Source organism: Haliotis rubra, unplaced genomic scaffold, assembly GCF_003918875.1.
Source record: "Haliotis rubra isolate DU_JTF1 unplaced genomic scaffold, ASM391887v1 Scf893, whole genome shotgun sequence".
NCBI lineage: Eukaryota > Metazoa > Mollusca > Gastropoda > Lepetellida > Haliotidae > Haliotis > Haliotis rubra.
In genome coordinates, this window is record NW_025767627.1 from 142,501 (window position 1) to 164,387 (window position 21,887).

A 21,887-nucleotide genomic window follows, 5' to 3' on the forward strand; every position below is an offset into this window, starting at 1 on the left:
GTAGGCTGCCGCTGATGTTGTGATGGTCAACATTGACCTGATGTAAGTGTAGGCTGCCGCCGATGTTGTGATGGTCGGCAGTAACATTGACTTGATGTAAGGGTAGGGTGCCACTGATGTTGTGATGGTCAACATTGACTTGATGTAAGTGTAGGCTGCCACTGATGTTGTGATGGTCAACATTGACCTGATGTAAGGGTAGGGTGCCACTGATGTTGTAATGGTCAACATTGACCTGATGTAAGTGTAGGCTGCCACCGATGTTGTGATGGTCAACATTGACTTGATGAAAGTGTAGGCTGCCACTGATGTTGTGATGGTCAACATTGACTTGATGTAAGTGTAGGCTGCCACTGATGTTGTGATGGTCAGCAGTAACATTGACCTGATGTAAGTGTAGGCTGCCACTGATGTTTTGATGGTCCACATTGACTTGATGTAAGTGTAGGCTGCCACTGATGTTGTGATGGTCAACATTGACTTGATGTAAGTGTAGGCTGCTGCTGATGTTGTGATGGTCAGCAGTAACATTGACCTGATGTAAGTGTAGGCTGCCACTGATGTTGTGATGGTCCACATTGACTTGATGTAAGGGTAGGCTGCCACTGATGTTGTGATGGTCCACATTGACTTGATGTAAGTGTAGGCTGCCACTGATGTTGTGATGGTCCACATTAACTTGATGTAAGTGTAGGCTGCCACTGATGTTGTGATGGTCAACATTGACTTGATGTAAGGGTAGGCTGCTGCTGATGTTGTGATGGTCAACATTGACTTGATGTAAGTGTAGGCTGCTGCTGATGTTGTGATGGTCAGCAGTAACATTGACCTGATGTAAGTGTAGGCTGCCACTGATGTTGTGATGGTCCACATTGACTTGATGTAAGTGTAGGCTGCCACTGATGTTGTGATGGTCAACATTGACTTGATGTAAGTGTAGGCTGCTGCTGATGTTGTGATGGTCCACATTGACTTGATGTAAGTGTAGGCTGCCACTGATGTTGTGATGGTCCACATTGACTTGATGTAAGTGTAGGCTGCCACTGATGTTGTGATGGTCAACATTGACTTGATGTAAGTGTAGGCTGCCACTGATGTTGTGATGGTCAACATTGACTTGATGTAAGTGTAGGCTGCCGCTGATGTTGTGATGGTCCACATTGACTTGATGTAAGGGTAGGCTGCCGCTGATGTTGTGATGGTCAACATTGACTTGATGTAGATATAGGCTGCCACTGATGTTGTGATGGTCAACATTGACTTGATGTAAGTGTAGGCTGCCACTGATGTTGTGATGGTCAACATTGACTTGATGTAAGTGTAGGCTGCCACTGATGTTGTGATGGTCAACATTGACTTGATGTAAGTGTAGGGTGCCGCTGATGTTGTGATGGTCGGCACATCTTCCGATCATCATTGAATTAAGACTAATTAATTGTAAATTATTGATGATTAAGAATGAACTAATGTGTGTGTTTGTATACATGTTGAATTCAGATGAATATTTAACACAAGGTTGATAGTGCTTGCAGGTTGCGACAGACAGAGTTAACACAATGGTGATTATGTTAAACAATGTCAGGTGGCTATGACAGTTAGCACAATGGTGATGATGTTAAACAATGTCAGGTGGCTATGACAGTTCGCACAATGGTGATGATGTTAAACAATGTCAGGTGGCTATGACAGTTAACACAATGGTGATGATGTTAAACAATGTCAGGCACAATGGGATATGTTAAACACAGTTGGCAATGGTGACAGTTAAACAACAATGGTGATGATGTTAAACAATGTCAGGTGGCTATGACAGTTCTCACAATGGTGATGATGTTAAACAATGTCAGGTGGCTATGACAGTTCGCACTATGTTAAACAGTTGGCTATGACAGCACAATGGTGATTATGTTAAACAATGTCAGGTGGCTATGACAGTTAGCACAATGGTGATTATGTTAAACAATGTCAGGTGGCTATGACAGTTCGCACAATGGTGATGATGTTAAACAATGTCAGGTGGCTATGACAGTTAGCACAATGGTGATTATGTTAAACAATGTCAGGTGGCTATGACAGGCAATGGTGATTATGTTAAAAATATAAGGTGGCTATGACAGTTAAGCACAATGGTGATGATGTTAAACAATGTCAGGTGCTATGACAGTTCGCACAATGGTGATGATGTTAAACAATGTCAGGTGGCTATGACATGGTGATTATGACAGTTAACAATGGTGATGACAGGTGGCTATTGATGTTAAACAATGTAAGGTGGCTATGACAGTTAAGCACAATGGTGATTATGTTAAACAATGTCAGGTGGTATGACTATGACAATGGTGATTATGTTAAACAATGTCAGGTGGCTATGACAGTTAACACAATGATGATGTTAAACAATGTCAGGTGGCTATGACAGTTCGCACAATGGTGATGATGTTAAACAATGTCATGTTAAACAAAGCAGGTGGCTATGACAGTTAACACAATGGTGATGATGTTAAACAATGTCAGGTGGCTATGACAGTTAACACAATGGTGATTATGTTAAACAATGTCAGGTGGCTATGACAGTTAGCACAATGGTGATGATGTTAAACAATGGTGATGATGTTAAACAATGGTGTATGTTAAACAAGGTCAGGCTGGCTATGACAGTTAACACAATGGTGATGATGTTAAACAATGTCAGGTGGCTATGACAGTTAACACAATGGTGATTATGTTAAACAATGTGACAGTTAACACAATGGTGGCTATGTTAAACAAGTTATGACACAATGGTGATGATGTTAAACAATGTCAGGTGGCTATGACAGTTAACACAATGGTGATTATGTTAAACAATGTCAGGTGGCTATGACAGTTAACACAATGGTGATGATGTTAAACAATGTCAGGTGGCTATGACAGTTAACACAATGGTGATTATGTTAAACAATGTCAGGTGGCTATGACAGTTAACACAATGGTGATGATGTTAAACAATGTCAGGTGGCTATGACATTATGTTCGCACAATGGTGATGATGTTAAACAATGTCAGGTGGCTATGACTGACAGTTAAACAACAATGGTGATGATGTTAAACAATGTGATGATGTTAAACAATGTCAGGTGGCTATGACAGTTAACACAATGGTGATGATGATGTTATTGCTTCAATATCACGTATGATTCAGAAGATATTGGAGAATGAAGTCTGTACTCCAACCTGTATGTGAGGTTTCAAAGGTCCCATGCAAACCAATACCAGCATGTATGCTGTAATGGTGTTTCTTCGAAGGCAGTGCAGTTTATGGCAGGTATAAACTCTGGTATGTTTCAGGGCAGCACTTTTGCTGAATCCACCTCAGCTGCCTCTAGTCTGTTCCTAGAATACACCAAGCTGAATGGTGAAGTCTTCATGTGCTCCATATCTGGAGAAGCCACGGAGTGTCTAGATCCCAGCACCGTCCGGCAGATGTACACTACGTGTCCAGGTCAGTACCAACAACCTGTATATCGTTATTGTTACAGGTATATCATACAGTGTTATTGCTACAGGTATATCATGCAGTGTTATTGTTACAGGTATATCATACAGTGTTATTGTTACAGGTATATCATACAGTGTTATTGTTACAGGTATATCATACAGTGTTATTGTTACAGGTATATCATACAGTGTTATTGTTACAGGTATATCATACAGTGTTATTGTTACAGGTATATCATACGGTGTTATTGTTACAGGTGTATCATACAGTGTTATTGTTACAGGTGTATCATACAGTGTTATTGTTACAGGTATATCATACGGTGTTATTGTTACAGGTGTATCATACAGTGTTATTGTTACAGGTATATCATACGGTGTTATTGTTACAGGTATATCATACGGTGTTATTGTTACAGGTATATCATACAGTGTTATTGTTACAGGTATATCATACAGTGTTATTGTTACAGGTATATCATACGGTGTTATTGTTACAGGTGTATCATACAGTGTTATTGTTACAGGTATATCATACAGTGTTATTGTTTACAGGTATATCATACAGTGTTATTGCTTACAGGTATATCATACAGTGTTATTGTTACAGGTGTATCATACAGTGTTATTGTTACAGGTGTATCATACAGTGTTATTGTTACAGGTATATCATACAGGTGTTGTTATTGTTACAGGTGTATCATACAGTGTTATTGTTACAGGTGTATCATACAGTGTTATTGTTACAGGTATATCATACGGTGTTATTGTTACAGGTGTATCATACAGTGTTATTGTAACAGGTATATCATACAGTGTTATTGTTACAGGTATATCATACAGTGTTATTGCTACAGGTATATCATGCAGTGTTATTGTTACAGGTGTATCATACAGTGTTATTGTTACAGGTATATCATACAGTGTTATTGTTACAGGTATATCATACGGTGTTATTGTTACAGGTATATCATACAGTGTTATTGCTACAGGTATATCATACAGTGTTATTGTTACAGGTATATCATACAGTGTTATTGTTACAGGTATATCATACAGTGTTATTGTTGCAGGTATATCATACAGTGTTATTGTTACAGGTATATCATACAGTGTTATTGTTGCAGGTATATCATACAGTGTTATTGTTACAGGTATATCATACAGTGTTATTGTTACAGGTATATCATACAGTGTTATTGTTACAGGTATATCATACAGTGTTATTGTTACAGGTATATCATACAGTGTTATTGTTACAGGTATATCATACAGTGTTATTGTTACAGGTATATCATACAGTGTTATTGTTACAGGTATATCATACAGTGTTATTACAGGTATATCATACACGGTGTTATTGTTACAGGTATATCATACGGTGTTATTGTTACAGGTATATCATACAGTGTTATTGTAACAGGTATATCATACAGTGTTATTGTAACAGGTATATCATACAGTGTTATTGTTACAGGTATATCATACAGTGTTATTGTTACAGGTATATCATACGGTGTTATTGTTACAGGTGTATCATACAGTGTTATTGGTACAGGTATACCATACAGTGTTATTGTTACAGGTATATCATACGGTGTTATTGTTACAGGTATATCATACAGTGTTATTGTTACAGGTGTATCATACAGTGTTATTGTTGCAGGTATATCATACAGTGTTATTGTTACAGGTATATCATGTTATTGTGAGAGTTATATCATGTTATGGTGGGAGATACATCATGTTATTGTTACAGATATTATACAATTATAGACTGGTGATGAGGTCAATACCTGTTTTTATGGACCCACGAAAAGCAATATTGACTGAGGATGAAGTCAGAAGTCAATATTGCTTTTCGCGGGTCCATAAAAACAGGTATTGACCGAATTCACCAGTCCATAATTGCTTTATTATGTAATTAACGAAAAAAGCTTCTAAAAACCAAAACATGTCCATTTAGTCAAGAAAACTAATTTTATTTTCGCTACAAACCAATAACGTTATGTCAACAATACTGTGACATGTAAACAATAGAATGACGTCATAGATTGATGTCAAAATCTATTTTTAGTAACTCAAGTCAATATGACTTTTGGTCGGACCTGGGTTGGAGTCAATATGCTTTTCTGTCGACGGTCACGTGACCGCCTCTAGACCAATCAGGTAGCCGGAAAACTATGTTTACATAATAAATCCTGTTATTGTTACAGGTATATCGTGCACTTCGATCAACACCTACCTGATTGTGTGTGAAGTTATTCTATGGATCTCCGGATTCACTAACCTCATTATATTGTACCTGGGCTCTACGGGCGAGCGTGTATGTAAGTACTGAGTAACCTGGGCTCTACGGGTGAGCGTGTATGTAAGTACAAAGTAACATTTCTTGTGACAAAAACCAGTTATATTTTCAGGCGGCATGACTTCTGTTTTTGTATATTTTTCATGAGGCTTCTTCCATCATCAAAATATGAAACTTGAAAAATGTGTATTTCGTTTTTTGTTTTCAAATGTAGACGTGAAAAAGAGTTTTTGAAGTAGAGACTTGTGTTGAAGTAGACACTTGTGTTGAAGTAGACACTAGCTTGTGTTGAAGTAGACACTTGTGTTGAAGTAGACGCTTGTGTTGAAGTAGACGCTTGTGTTGAAGTAGACACTAGCTTGTGTTGAAGTAGACGCCTGTGTTGAAGTAGACGCCTGTGTTGAAGTAGACACTAGCTTGTGTTGAAGTCGACGCCTGTGTTGAAGTAGACGCCTGTGTTGAAGTAGACGCCTGTGTTGAAGTAGACGCCTGTGTTGCAGATACGGGACAGGAGGAGATGGTGGAGAAGGGGACGCTGTGGCTCCTGGGCATCATCCTGGGGGCGTTCATGTTGCTGCTGGGGACCATCCACGCCATCCTGGTGTCTCAGTTCTGTTCAGGTGAGAGGCTCCACCCCATCCTGTTATCTCAGTTCTGTTCAGGTGAGAGGCTCCACCCCATCCTGTTGTCTCAGTTCTGTTCAGGTGAGAGGCTCCACCCCATCCTGTTGTCTCAGTTCTGTTCAGGTGAGAGGCTCCACCCCATCCTGGTATCTCAGTTCTGTTCAAGTGAGAGGCTCCACCCCACCCCATCCAGGTATCTCAGTTCTGTTCAGGTGAGAGACTCCACCCCATCCTGGTATCTCAGTTCTGTTCAGGTGAGAGACTCCACCCCATCCTGGTATCTCAGTTCTGTTCAGGTGAGAGACTCCACCCCATCCAGGTATCTCAGTTCTGTTCAAGTGAGAGACTCCACCCCATCCAGGTATCTCAGTTCTGTTCAGTGAGAGACTCCACCCCATCCAGGTATCTCAGTTCTGTTCAAGTGAGAGACTCCACCCCATCCAGGTATCTCAGTTCTGTTCAAGTGAGAGGCTCCACCCCATCCTGGTATCTCAGTTCTGTTCAGGTGAGAGACTCCACCCCATCCAGGTATCTCAGTTCTGTTCAGGTGAGAGGCTCCACCCCATCCAGGTATCTCAGTTCTGTTCAGGTGAGAGACTCCACCCCATCCTGGTATCTCAGTTCTGTTCAGGTGAGAGGCTCCACCCCATCCTGGTATCTCAGTTCTGTTCAAGTGAGAGGCTCCACCCCATCCTGGTGTCTCAGTTCTGTTCAGGTGAGAGGCTCCACCCCATCCTTGTATCTCAGTTCTGTTCAGGTGAGAGACTCCACCCCATCCTGGTGTCTCAGTTCTGTTCAGGTGAGAGACTTCACCCTGGTGTCTCAGTTCAGTAAGGGTGAATCTCTCACTGTACTTACATCTCTGACAAATTCACATTTGCAGAAGTTCTGATGACCCTGTGACTGATGTCAGAGAGTCTGTGAAGCAATCTGGACATATGACTGAATCTATTACTACAGTATTTAGTATCACTGGACATATGACTGAAGCTATTACTACAGTATTTAGTATCACTGGACATATGACTGAAGCTATTACTCCAGTATTTAGTATCACTGGACATATGACTGAAGCTATTACTCCAGTATTTAGTATCACTGGACATATGACTGAATCTATTACTACAGTATTTAGTATCACTGGACATATGACTGAAGCAATTACTACAGTATTTAGTATCACTGGACATATGACTGAAGCTATTACTACAGTATTTAGTATCACTGGACATATGACTGAATCTATTACTCCAGTATTTAGTATCACTGGACATATGACTGAATCTATTACTACAGTATTTAGTATCACTGGACATATGACTGAAGCTATTACTACAGTATTTAGTATCACTGGACATATGACTGAAGCTATTACTACAGTATTTAGTAATCACTGGACATATGACTGAAGCTATTACTCAGTATTTAGTATCACTGGACATATGACTGAAAGTAGTTACTACAGTATTTAGTATCACTGGACATATATGACTGAAGCTATTACTCCAGTATTTAGTATCACTGGACATATGACTGAAGCTATTACTACAGTATTTAGTATCACTGGACATATGACTGAATCTATTACTACAGTATTTAGTATCACTGGACATGACTTGAATCTATTACTACAGTATTTAGTATCACTGTACATATGACTGAAGCTATTACTACAGTATTTGGTATCACTGGACATATGATTGAAGCTATTACTCAGTATTTGTAGTATCACTGGACATATGACTGAAGCAATTACTACAGTATTTAAAGTATCACTGGACATATATATGACTGAAGCTATTACTCCAGTATTTAGTATCACTGGACATATGACTGAAGCTATTACTACAGTATTTAGTATCACTGGACATATGACTGAATCTATTACTACAGTATTTAGTATCACTGGACATATGACTGAATCTATTACTACAGTATTTGGTATCACTGTACATATGACTGAAGCTATTATTCAGTATTTAGTATCACTGGACATATGACTAGGAAGCTATTACTACAGTATTTGGTATCACTGGACATATGACTGAAGCTATTACTACAGTATTTGGTATCACTGGACATATGACTGAACCAATTACTACAGTATTTAGTATCACTGGACATATGACTGAAGCTATTATTACAATCTTCAATCATCATATTAGTATCACTGGATTTGGTATGACTGACATGTTCAGATCTATTACTACAGTATTTGAAGTATCACTGGACATATGACTGAAGCTATTACTACAGTGTTAGTATCACTGGACATATGACTGAAGCTATTACTACAGTATTTAGTATCACTGGACATATGACTGAATCTATTACTCCGCAGTATTTAGTATCACTGGACATATGACTGAAGCTATTTACTACACAGCATTTGGTATCACTGGACATATGACTGAAGCTATTACTCCAGTATTTAGTATCACTGGACATATGATGGCTGAATTACTCCAGTATTTAGTATCACTGGACATATGACTGAAGCTATTACTACAGTATTTAGTATCACTGGACATATGACTGAAGCTATTACTACAGTATTTAGTATCACTGGACATATGACTGAAGCTATTACTACAGTATTTAGTATCACTGGACATATGACTGAAGCTATTACTACAGTATTTAGTATCACTGGACATATGACTGAAGCTATTACTACAGTATTTAGTATCACTGGACATATGACTGAAGCTATTACTACAGTATTTAGTATCACTGGACATATGACTGAAGCTATTACTACAGTATTTAGTATCACTGGACATATGACTGAAGCTATTACTACAGTATTTAGTATCACTGGACATATGACTGAAGCTATTACTACAGTATTTAGTATCACTGGACATATGACTGAAGCTATTACTACAGTATTTAGTATCACTGGACATATGACTGAAGCTATTACTACAGTATTTAGTATCACTGGACATATGACTGAAGCTATTACTACAGCATTTAGTATCACTGGACATATGACTGAAGCTATTACTCCAGCATTTAGTATCACTGGACATATGACTGAATCTATTACTACAGCATTTAGTATCACTGCGTCATTGACTTTACATATGTTTCAGTGTCGACCAGCTTACCTATCACAGGGGCAGCCATGTGTTCATTCACTCTTCTCATTGGCCTTGGTCTGTTGGTGATTTCCGTGTTGAAGAAAGGTGGGTCACACACAGCGCCTCAAACATCTCATCAATCATGGGCCTGCAAGCCACTAACTTAGTGTATTTTTACGTAGCAGTGCAGATCTGTTCTTGCAATTGTAGCAACATCTCTGCAGGAATAAGCTCTGTTGAAGGTTCAGCTTGCAAGTATTTATCTGAATTAATGCTGTGAGATTCCTTTTCAATTTGTGCATGTTATTGGTTGAAAGTTAATTAGCATGTTAGTACTTGGTTCATTATATACTAGGCACAAGAGATAAGGGAACCCCCAAGTGGAATTTATAGTTGAAACAATGCTACATAAAAGTTGCAAGCTGATTGCATTCGAACCCAGATCGGAAATCATTTACGGCTGATATCGCAGTCAGCACCATATTACCTTCACATGATACACATGCATTCTAGCCTATAAAACTGACAGTAAGCGTGTCCCACTATCTCTTGTGAAAATGCCACCTCGACAGTACCTGACAAACGCACAGAAATGGCAGGCCACTGGCATGATAGAGGGTGGACAATCTCAGAATAGTGTGGACCGGTTTTTCAGGAAGTCCAAAAGCGTAATTTCCCGTCTCATCAACCTTTACAGTCAGACAGGGGGCATTAAAATGAGGACCGGTCTAGGAAGACGCCCTAAAATCCCCAGACAAGGCAACATCCTGAGAGCTATAGTTTTGAGGAATCGATTTGTCACAGCCCCGGATTTGAAGATGGAATTTTTCAGAGCCATAGGAACACGGATTTCGAACTCTACTGTACGAAACAGGCTCCGTAGCAGAGGTCTTAAGTCAAAGGCGTGTCGAGGACAGCTAACCACAGACGTCTTCGTTATCGGTGGGCTCAGCAACATCAGAGGTGGGGGAACCGGCAATGGCGACATGTGATGTTTAGTGATGAATCCCACTTTCGTTTATGATTCACGGATGGACGATTGCGCGTGTGGCGATGCCGAGGAGAGCGTTATAGGAGACCCACGGTACAGGAACACGATTCTTATGGAGGCGGCTCTATCATGGTCTGGGGAGGAATTTCTTTCAATAGGAGGACTGATTTGATTCTTGTACGGGGTAATTTGACAGGCCAGAGGTATATGGACGAGATCTTACGGCCACACGTGGTTCCAATGGCTTACAGGGCAGGTCGAAATTTTCAGGACGATAATGCACGTCCTCACAGAGCTCATGTTGCCGTGAAGTTCTTGCAATAACAAGGTGTTACAACTTTACCCTGGCCATCTAAAACACCAGATCTCTCCCCTATCAAACATCTGTGGGATGTGTTAGGGCGTCGAGTGCGTCTCAGGGACCCTGCACCAGCAAATCTTGATGTGTTAGGTAGAGCACTGCAGCAAGAGTGGCACGTGATTCCAAGGGCGACAATTCAGCGGTTGGTGTCCAGCATGCCTGCAAGGTGTCGTGCATGTATTGCTGCTCATGGTGGACACGCTCGTTATTAAGTATATCTGACATACATACGGTGGTGCTGATTAAATTATTCATGCTTCACAAAGTCCACGGGTTCCTTTATTTTTTGTGCCTAGTATATTTAAAGCATCAAGCCTTTGCCTTGGAAACATGAATGTGTCTGGCTGAGCATGGAATTTCTGAATATTTGTTAGCTGTACATATAAGCTAACTGTATCAGTAGTTGAATTGTGGATGCTCATAGCTCACCCGATTCCAGGTCAAGTGAACTTCTGTCAATCTACGTACCTGAGTTGACTGTTAGTCTATCTTCCTGAGTTGATTGTCAATCTACTTATCTGAGTTGACTGTCAATCTACGTTCCTGAGTTGACTGTCAATCTATGTACCTGAGTTGACTGTTAGTCTATCTTCCTGAGTTGATTGTCAATCTACTTATCTGAGTTGACTGTCAATCTACGTTCCTGAGTTGACTGTCAATCTATGTACCTGAGTTGACTGTCAAACTACATACCTGAGTTGACTGTCAATCTATGTACTTGAGTTGACTGTTAGTCTATCTACCTGAGTTCATTGTCAGTCTATGTACCTGAGTTGATTGTCAATCTACTTACCTGAGTTGACTGTCAATCTGAGTACCTGAGTTGATTGTCAGTCTATGTACCGGAGTTGATTGTCAATCTATATACCTGAGTTGATTGTCAATCTACGTAGCTGAGATGACTGTCAAACTACATACCTGAGTTGACTGTCAATCTATACGTACTTGAGTTGACTGTTAGTCTATGTACCTGAGTTGATTGTCAGTCTATGTACCTGAGTTGATTGTCAATCTACTTACCTGAGTTGACTGTCAATCTGAGTACCTGAGTTGATTGTCAGTCTACTACATACCTCAATCTAGTTGAGTTGTCAAACTACACTGTCAAACTACATACCTGAGTTGATTGTCAGTCTATGTACCTGAGTTGATTGTCAATCTATCTACCTGAGTTGACTGTCAAACTACATACCTGAGTTGATTGTCAGTCTATGTACCTGAGTTGATTGTCAATCTATCTACCTGAGTTGACTGTCAATCTACGTACCTGAGTTGATTGTCAGTCTACATACCTGAGTTGATTGTCAATCTATCTACCTGAGTTGATTGTCAGTCTACATACCTGAGTTGATTGTCAATCTATCTACCTGAGTTGATTGTCAGTCTACATACCTGAGTTGACTGTCAATCTTCGTACCTTGTGGAGGGATTGCAGGTGATCTTCCTCGTTGTGTTTGAGGTCGTCTGACCGCTGCATGTCTGACCGCTGCATGTTGCATGTGTGTGTTGCAGTGACTCCGGAGAACACCGAGTATCAACTGCCGGAAGACCTCAAGGTCAAGAGAGGTACATGCTTGCTTCTTGCATGAGTTTCTTGCCATCTTTTGGGAACTTGCACTTTTAATATTGTCTTGGGAAAGGGATGGGAACATGTACGTAGTTGAGTAAGAATATTGGCCTTACGTTTTGTGAAGAAACCTAATTGGTTGCTGGACCTTCTTGATGTCAGACAATAAAACATTTTGTTAAAAGAGCATACAGTCAAGCATCATTGTCTCGATATTCATGGGACCAGGAAAATATATCGGGTTATACGAACTTCGCGGCACCGTGTGGAAACAATCTCAGTTCAAACGGATACTTGCGCATGAAAGGTTGGTGAATATCGAGTTGCTTTGTAAATATCGAGTTACAAGGGTAATTTAGCTTGTTGGGACCATGAAATTATATCGAGATATCTGAAATATCGAGACATCTGTATCGAGTTAAAAGAGCTTGAATAATGATAAATAATGAAGGATTCTGCCGGGACTGAGATGTTATATCGGAGACAACCGAGATATCGAGTTATCAGAGTTCGACACAACGGTGCTCGACTGTAAATTGCTTTGAGTAAAGAACTGGACAAGTGTAACTCCCTTACAAGGAAACCAGCTAGTTTAAAACTTGTGTCATGAGCAGATGGTCAAACCCTGAGAGACCCAATCATGTATGGGCAATATGTCCACGTAGATTAGACAGTGTATTGAGAAGGTTGGCATCGACTACAGCCAGATTGATCTGTTTCAGGAGACACAGCAGTACTGGAGGAAGACACGGATGAGCTGGAGGAAGACAAGTGATAGTTTATACATGGCATTTTACTTCTCTAGAGGAAGACAAGTGATAGTTTATACATGGCATTTTTCTGCTCTCCTGTCCATTTCTTCACGATTCTGACAGCACTATGCCTATCTCCGTCCACATGTGTTCTCCCTGGGCTAGATGTACTTCAACACGGAAGGTTGATGAATTATATTGTGGTTCTACACCCTTGTAATCAGGTACTCCACATGACAGCCACACTGAATAATGAAAGTTTCTGAAAAATACGGATTTTATGTGCATATTCTTTTAAGAAACACGTGAAGGTCCGGGTTAGAATGAACCTTCAGTAACCCATGCTTGTCGTAAGAGGCGACTAACGGGATCGGGTGGTCAGGCTTGCTGGCTTGGTTGACATATGTCATCGGTTCCCAATTGCTCAGATCGATGCTCATGCTGTAGATCACTGGTCCAGACTTGATTATTTACAGACCGCCACCATATAGCTGGAATATAACTGAGTGCGGCATAAAACTAAACTCACTCACTCACTCTTTTAAGAAGTTGGTACGAAACTGTTTTTATTTTTACTATTTGTATTTTTATACAAACAAATTGTCAAGACATACCAAGGATAATCACACTTCAGTCATATTTGTTTTCAGATTTAAATTCATGTTCAATTCAAATCAACTTTAAGGAGTTTTTGTGTCTGGAAATGATAGCCTGATATACAGACAGTTTCCACCTACTGCTGGTGCAGGCAGTCACCTGTTTTGGGAACATTGAATTGAAAGGTGACATATTTGCAGGTGTATTTAATCTCTGTGTTTTTGTCAGCATGATTAGACATCTTGGCACATAGTGCACTAATGGGGTCGTTGGGACGTCCGACTGTTTGAACCTGTTCTACCAGATTGATTTGTAACGGTCCAATTCTCTACTCTATAACCTCCACTGTTCAGCACGCCTGGTCAGTGAACATTAATATTCCATTTGAAAATATTTAAGTAGTACCAGATTTCCCAATCACATGGAGGATATGTGTAAAGTATGTTGTGATATTGATGCAATAGTGATAAAGATGACACACAAGACCTTCGTGCAATAGGCGTATACAGCACCGACCAGTTCGTAGTGAGATCTCGGAGGGCAGACGGTGCTGGATATGTACAACAATTCTCCATTACTTATAACTGTTCTCAACTGAAGAGTTTTACACATGTTTCACTGTGAAAGTTGCCCATTACGCATTGAAAACGTACCAATTACACATTTAAAATGTTAGATACGCAAAAGTTTAAAACAGATGCCTACGGAATATATTTATAAAAATCGCTTGCGTAATGAAAAAGACATCGATTGCTATCAAGTTGTACTGTTAGTATAGGACTAGTGTTGTACTGTCAGTATAGGATGAATGATTTTTTATGAAATCATTTCCATTATATTTAAGTTGGTTTTGATTAGGTATGACATGAGGCAGAACATACCTGCTTAGTAAACTTACTCAGTCACATAATACTTAGGTGAGTAAAATGACTGAAATACGCACATATTTGAAAGCAGTGGGTAACGGAAAATGAAATACCCACTCAACATTCATACCAAAAAAATACAGTGGGTACAGTACCCACATGAGGTAAATGTTAACTGGAGCTGTGAGAGAGTATTGTTATTTTACTATTTCTTTGTTGTGTTCATGTTTCACAAGATTCTGGCATTTTTCCCAGCTGTGAATATTGTGTTTATCAAACTTGTGTTGTGCATTTGTCCTTGAAAATGATCAATACCCTTTTTGAATATGTACTACATTTTTTAAGACTTAAAGGAATTGTGATATATCTGACAAATCACCTCCTGTTTTATGTTAGTTCGACATTTTCCCTCATATACATGATGAGAATTGTAATCAAACTTTATAAACTTGTTTTTTGTCCAAAGTGATTCAACAAAAGTATTACTTTTTAGGGTAATTTTCAAATGTTTTTTTCACGTCTCCGATGGAGAATGTTTCATTACTGCTGGCAAGTTGGTTTTATGCTGCGGTCAATATGTAAATTACTTTTGTTCAGCAGATTGGCGATCTAACAATATATAACAAACATTGCATCTACATTACAATCGACATACAGGTCGGTGTTATTGGAACAGATGCCTTCTGAGCATGTCTGTCTGAAGGTATTTCTAAGGGTTATGTGTTATACATATAAACCGTCAATGATGGATAATTAGATGATCATGTAATGAAGCTACATAACAGTAACTGAAGCACTAGCAAAATCAATTTAATGACAGTGGCCTAACTATAAATAGATAATTCAACCCTGGCTTCTTTGTCGGCCCGGTGGCCGTGAAGTAGAGCGCCCGCTTCAAATCCTGAGAGATGCCGTTCCAATCCTGCTTGGGAAAACATTTGCACATTAACATTGATCTTTGATGTTATTTTATAATATCACATATCATCTGAATTTGAATGTTGATGTTAATATAGAGTTAAGAAAAAGTAAAACCTGGGAAGAGGTCTTACTTACAAAAAGTAAAACCTGGGAGCAAACAATGCGGTTATTCCGGGAAAAGAAGGCATGTGTGATATATAGTGAGACGCACCCTTCAGGTTTATATTGAGGATTCTATATTGAGGATTCACGATCGGTTTCATTTCCAGTCCCTCAAATCATTACACTCATTGTGAAAGATGAAAATTAACTGTTGCCACCAGTCACCGGTGAACAACATACTTGATGTCTCTGAACTCAGCTTTATCTTCACAGGTACAAATAAAATACATTTTTCCGTGAAAACAGAACAAATAAAGAAAACAGAATCCTGAAAAATGTTGAAAGGCAAACAAAATGACAATATGGAGAAAAGTGTATTATACCAAATGTAGGATTGTCGTGCCCAACGTTACTTGTCAAAATTTGGATGGATAAACAAATACTTTCAATCAGGGTAATGAAAGATTCCAGGGTCAAATCGAATTTGTTCACATTGTGTTTGTTGTTTTACATGTGTGTTTTTTTTAAATCCACTGTACCTAGTTAGCTTTATTGTCAGTGTTTATATATGGTTACCAATTGTCCCCCCTTTTACATTCCAGAATAGACTGTTTGTGTTTCTATGGCAACTACATTAATCAGATTCACTACATACTTTACATCCAGCCACAGTAGTTTGAGAATAGCCACTTGTATTGTACAATTGTACAATTGTATGCTGTATGCATGCGCATTGTACTGCTCGAGTGCCTTAATCAAGCATGGCAAATTGACATGCAGCGTTGCGTCCCTTAGGTGATGAACAAATGTACCATGTGTCACTTCACAGTGACTGTTTCAGTGTGCAGGGTGACACATCCACAAACTGACACGCGTCCACAAACTGACACAAACTGAGACAGTGCAGTGGGAAGTGGGGGCCTGGTGGTTACAGTGTTCCCCGTGTCACGGTGAAGTGGGGTCCTGATGGTTACAGTGTTCCCCGTGTCATGGTGAAGTGGGGGCCTGATGGTTACAGTGTTCCCTGTGTCACGGTGAAGTAGGGGCATGGTGGTTACAGTGTTCCCCGTGTCACGGTGAAGTGGGAGCCTGGTGGTTACAGTGTTCCCCGTGTCACGGTGAAGTGGGAGCTTGGTGGTTACAGTGTTCCCCGTGTCACGGTGAAGTGGGAGCCTGGTGGTTACAGTGTTCCCGTGTCACGGTGAAGTGGGGCCTGGTGGTTACAGTGTTCCCGTGTGTCACGGTGAAGTGGGAGCCTGGTGGTTACAGTGTTCCCGTGTCACGGTGAAGTGGGGGGCCTGATGGTTACAGTGTTCCCCGTGTCACGGTGAAGTGGGGGCCTGATGGTTACAGTGTTCCCTGTGTCACGGTGAAGTAGGGGCATGGTGGTTACAGTGTTCCCCGTGTCACGGTGAAGTGGGAGCTTGGTGGTTACAGTGTTCCCCGTGTCGGTGAAGTGGGGCCTGGTGGACAGTGGGGGCCTGGTGGTTACAGTGTTCCCCGTGTCAAGGTGAAGTAGGGGCCTGGTGGTTACAGTGTTCCCTGTGTCATGGTGAAGTGGGGGCCTGGTGGTTACAGTGTTCCCCGTGTCATGGTGAAGTGGGGGCATGGTGGTTACAGTGTTCCCTGTGTCATGGTGAAGTGGGAGCCTGGTGGTTACAGTGTTCCCTGTGTCAAGGTGAAGTGGGAGCCTGGTGGTTGCAGTGTTCCCTGTGTCAAGGTGAAGTGGGGGCCTGGTGGTTGCAGTGTTCCCCGTGTCAAGGTGAAGTGGGGGCTGGTGGTTACAGGTTTGCAGTGTTCCAGTGTTCCCTGTGTCAAGGTGAAGTGGGAGCCTGGTGGTTGCAGTGTTCCCTGTGTCAAGGTGAAGTAGGGGCCTGGTGGTTACAGTGTTCCCCGTGTCAAGGTGAAGTAGGGGCCTGGTGGTTACAGTGTTCCCTGTGTCAAGGTGAAGTGGGGGCCTGGTGGTTACAGTGTTCCCTGTGTCAAGGTGAAGTGGGGGCCTGGTGGTTACAGTGTTCCCGTGTCAAGGTGAAGTAGGGGCCCTGGTGGTTACAGTGTTCTCTGTGTCACGGTGAAGTGGGGCCTGGTGGTTACAGTGTTCCCTGTGTCAAGGTGAAGTAGGGGCCTGGTGGTTACAGTGTTCCCTGTGTCAAGGTGAAGTGGGAGCCTGGTGGTTACAGTGTTCCCTGTGTCAAAGTGAAGTAGGGGCCCTGGTGGTTACAGTGTTCTCTGTGTCACGGTGAAGTGGGAGCCTGGTGGTTACAGTGTTCCCCGTGTCACGGTGAAGTAGGGGCCTGGTGGTTACAGTGTTCCCCCGTGTCACGGTGAAGTAGGGGCCTGGTGGTTGCAGTGTTCCCCACATTACGGTGAAGTGGGGGCCTGGTGGTTACAGTGTTCCCCGTGTCAAGGTGAAGTAGGGGCCTGGTGGTTACAGTGTTCCCCGTGTCAAAGAAGATCACAGTTCAGTTCTCATTACATTATTAAATTTCCAGATCTGAACAAATATTTGCAAATACAGAATTACAGCTGATCGTTCACTGTCCTTCGTGTCACCTCCTGTTGGAGGACGATAGTATTTATGTGCAGACCTACAGCAATTCCAGGGTAGGAAACACTGCACAGTTCTTTATCCATCGTAATGAGATGTACACTGGACACAAAACATACACACAATATACTTGAGTTGTGTGTCTGTTTTTGTTTATCACCAGCTGTCACTCACAGGACTCAGTCCAGCAACCTATGTGCCCTATGAAAACAAATGTGCAATATGTAAGTCAGAACCAAAAGTGCATTCAGATTGTAGGAGATTTCTTCATTTTCGTTTTTAGCTCACTTCACGAGAAGTCACGTGAGCTTATGTTGTGGTGCTGTGGCGTCGGTATATATATTAGACGTTTAAGAAATTGCTATGATCTGAGTTGAGGTTAACCTCGACAATCTGTACACAACTTTCCATAGTTTCTTGGGGGTTTTGAAACTGAGAGTTTGTCTCTCAGAAATTTCGTGCCATTGTGGAATTATTTGGCACAATTCTTGGTCAGTGCTGAATTTGACATTTTAAACACTGTGTTTTCAGGCACATTTTACATATATTTGCATATATTTGCCTATATTATAACATTTCATTGTACACAGGTAAGGCAGAGAGCCTTGTGGACCCTACCTTTACATTGATTGTGGCACATGAAGCCTATATATGTTATACACCATGCACAACTGGATTGTTAGTGGTTTTATTTTTTACACTTTGTCTAGTCTGTGTTTATTGTACTGAAACAGACAGTAACATTTATACACAAACCGCCCTCACTGGTCAAGCCTTGTTCACATCTTTTTTATTTTGGTCTGTATTGTTACCCTGTTTTTGCAATTAAATCATTAGATATATTTTTGTGTATCTTGTTAATATTTAAGAGGGAACCAACTTTATGCCGCACCCATGAAGATAGAAATGATTTGTTGTCATACATGGGCCAGACAAGCCAAAGTAGACAGCCCTTGTCATCATGTCAGTCAAACAACCCATAGTAGATAGCCTCTGTGGTCAGGTCAGTCAAACAACCCATAGTAGACAGCCCTTCTCATCATGTCAGTCAGACAACCCATAGTAGATAGCCTCTGTGGTCAGGTCAGTCAAACAACCCATGGTAGAAAGCCCTTGTCATCATGTCAGTCAGACAACCCATAGTAGATAGCCCTTGTCATCATGTCAGTCAAACAACCCAAAGTAGATAGCCTCTGTGATCAGGCCAGTCAAACAACCCAAAGTAGACAGCCCTTGTCATCATGCCTGTCAAACAACCCATAGTAGATAGCCCTTGTCATCATGCCAGTCAAACAACCCATGGTAGATAGCCTCTGTGGTCAGGTCAGTCAAACAACCCAAAGTAGACAGCCCTTGTCATCATGTCAGTCAAACAACCCAAAGTAGAAAGCCCTTGTCATCATGTCAGTCAAACAACCCATAGTAGATAGCCTCTGTGGTCAGGTCAGTCAGACAACCCATAGTAGATAGCCCTTGTCATCATGTCAGTCAAACAAACCATAGTAGATAGCCCTTGTCATCATGTCAGTCAAACAACCCATGGTAGACAGCCCTTGTGGTCAGGTCAGTCAGACAACCCATAGTAGAAAGCCCTTGTCATCATGTCAGTCAGACAACCCATAGTAGATAGCCCTTGTCATCATGTCAGTCAAACAACCCATAGTAGATAGCCCTTGTCATCATGTCAGTCAAACAACCCATAGTAGATAGCCTCTGTGGTCAGGTCAGTCAGACAACCCATAGTAGATAGCCTCTGTGGTCAGGTCAGTCAGACAACTCATAGTAGATAGCCTCTGTGGTCAGGTCAGTCAGACAACCCATAGTAGATAGCCTCTGTGGTCAGGTCAGTCAGACAACCCATAGTAGATAGCCTCTGTGGTCAGGTCAGTCAGACAACTCATAGTAGATAGCCTCTGTGGTCAGGTCAGTCAGACAACCCATAGTAGATAGCCTCTGTGGTCAGGTCAGTCAGACAACCCATGGTAGAAAGCCCTTGTCATCAGGTCAGTCAAACAACCCATGGTAGATAGCCCTTGGACAGGCCAGCAAGACAACCTATAGTAGATAGCCCTTGTGGTCAGGCCAGCAAGACAACCCATGGTAGATAGCCCTTGTGGTCAGGCCACCCAGACAACCCATGGTAGAAAGCCCTTGTGGTCAGGCCAGCAAGACAACCCATAGTAGATAGCCCTTGTGGTCAGGCCACCCAGACAACCCATAGTAGATAGCCCTTGTGGTCAGGCCAGCAAGACAACCCATGGTAGATAGCCCTTGTGGTCAGGCCACCCAGACAACCCATGGTAGAAAGCCCTTGTGGTCAGGCCAGCAAGACAACCCATAGAAGATAGCCCTTGTGGTCAGGCCACCCAGACAACCCATAGTAGATAGCCCTTGTGGTCAGGCCAGCAAGACAACCCATGGTAGACAGCCCTTGTCAGGAGAGTCGGACAACACATGGTAGACAGCCCTTGTCAGGAGAGTCGGACAACACATGGTAGACAGCCCTTTTCAGGAGAGTCGGACAACACATGGTAGACAGCCCTTGTCAGGCCAGTCAGACAACCCATGGTAGACAGCCCTTGTAAGGAGAGTCAGACAACACATGGTAGACAGCCCTTGTCAGGCCAGTCAGACAACCCATGGTAGAAAGCCCTTGTCATCAGGCCAGTCAGACAACCCATGGTAGACAGCCCTTTTGATCAGGCCAGTCAGACAACCCATGGTAGACAGCCCTTGTCAGGAGAGTCGGACAACACATGGTAGACAGCCCTTGTCAGGCCAGTCAGACAACCCATGGTAGACAGCCCTTGTCAGGAGAGTCGGACAACCCATGTAGACAGCCCTTGTCAGGCCAGTCAGACAACTGAACACACCACTGTAACACACCTAGGGAGAAGTTAAGGTCACACTACCCTTGCAGACTGTCCACATATTAGTACTAAGGTGGTATAGGTGACGATGTACATGTTACTGGAGGTATAGGTGATGGTGTACGTGTTAGTGGTGGTATAGGTGATGGTCTACGTGTTAGTGGTGGTATAGGTGATGGTCTATGTGTTAGTGGTGGTGTAGGTGATGGTCTACGTGTTAGTGGAGGTATAGATGATGGTCTACTTGTTAGTGGTTGTATAGATGATGGTCTATGTGTTAGTGGAGGTCTAGGTGATGATCTACGTGTTAGTGGTGGTGTAGGTGATGGTCTACGTGTTAGTGGAGGTATAGATGATGGTCTACTTGTTAGTGGTTGTATAGATGATGGTCTACGTGTTAGTGGAGGTCTAGGTGATGATCTACGTGTTAGTGGTGGTATAGGTGATGGTCTACGTGTTAGTGGTGGTATATATGATGGTCTACGTGTTAGTGGCGGTATAGGTGATGATCTACGCGTTAGTGGTGGTATAGGTGATGGTCTACGTGTTAGTGGCGGTATAGGTGATGATCTACGCGTTAGTGGTGGTATAGGTGATGGTCTACGTGTTAGTGGTGGTATAGATGATGGTCTACGCGTTAGTGGTGGTATAGGTGATGGTCTACGTGTTAGTGGAGGTATAGGTGATGATCTACGGGTTAGTGGTGGTATAGGTGATGGTCTACATGTCAGTGGAGGTATAGGTGATGATCTACGGGTTAGTGGTGGTATAGGTGATGGTCTACGTGTTAGTGGTGGTATAGGTGGTGGTCTACATGT

At 41.8% G+C, this 21,887-nt stretch overlaps 1 protein-coding gene and 1 long non-coding RNA gene across 4 annotated transcripts in view; both read left to right on the forward strand.

The window, feature by feature from the left end:
* The window catches only part of LOC124263669, a 20,988-nt gene extending 7,440 nt beyond the window's left edge, over positions 1-13,548 (forward strand). The window contains exons 5-10 of one of the 2 annotated variants that reach the window (XM_046698325.1): positions 3,328-3,481; positions 5,694-5,807; positions 6,286-6,405; positions 9,507-9,599; positions 12,359-12,412; positions 13,136-13,548. In XM_046698325.1, the coding sequence (XP_046554281.1) occupies positions 3,328-3,481; positions 5,694-5,807; positions 6,286-6,405; positions 9,507-9,599; positions 12,359-12,412; positions 13,136-13,188 (588 nt within the window). In that variant the 3' untranslated portion in view covers positions 13,189-13,548. The remainder of the gene's footprint in view (positions 1-3,327; positions 3,482-5,693; positions 5,808-6,285; positions 6,406-9,506; positions 9,600-12,358; positions 12,413-13,135) is intronic. The other variant, XM_046698326.1, reaches the window with a different exon arrangement.
* A 3,069-nt stretch (positions 13,549-16,617) lies between these two features.
* On the forward strand, positions 16,618-19,041 carry LOC124263674. Of its 2 annotated transcripts, XR_006894905.1 has the most exons (4): positions 16,618-16,769; positions 17,162-17,413; positions 17,471-17,890; positions 18,060-19,041. It is a non-coding gene; the product is annotated as an uncharacterized LOC124263674 (long non-coding RNA). The 2 variants fall into 2 exon arrangements; XR_006894904.1 differs by lacking the exon at positions 16,618-16,769 and having other exon boundaries at positions 17,133-17,413.
* Positions 19,042-21,887: the final 2,846 nt, after the last annotated feature.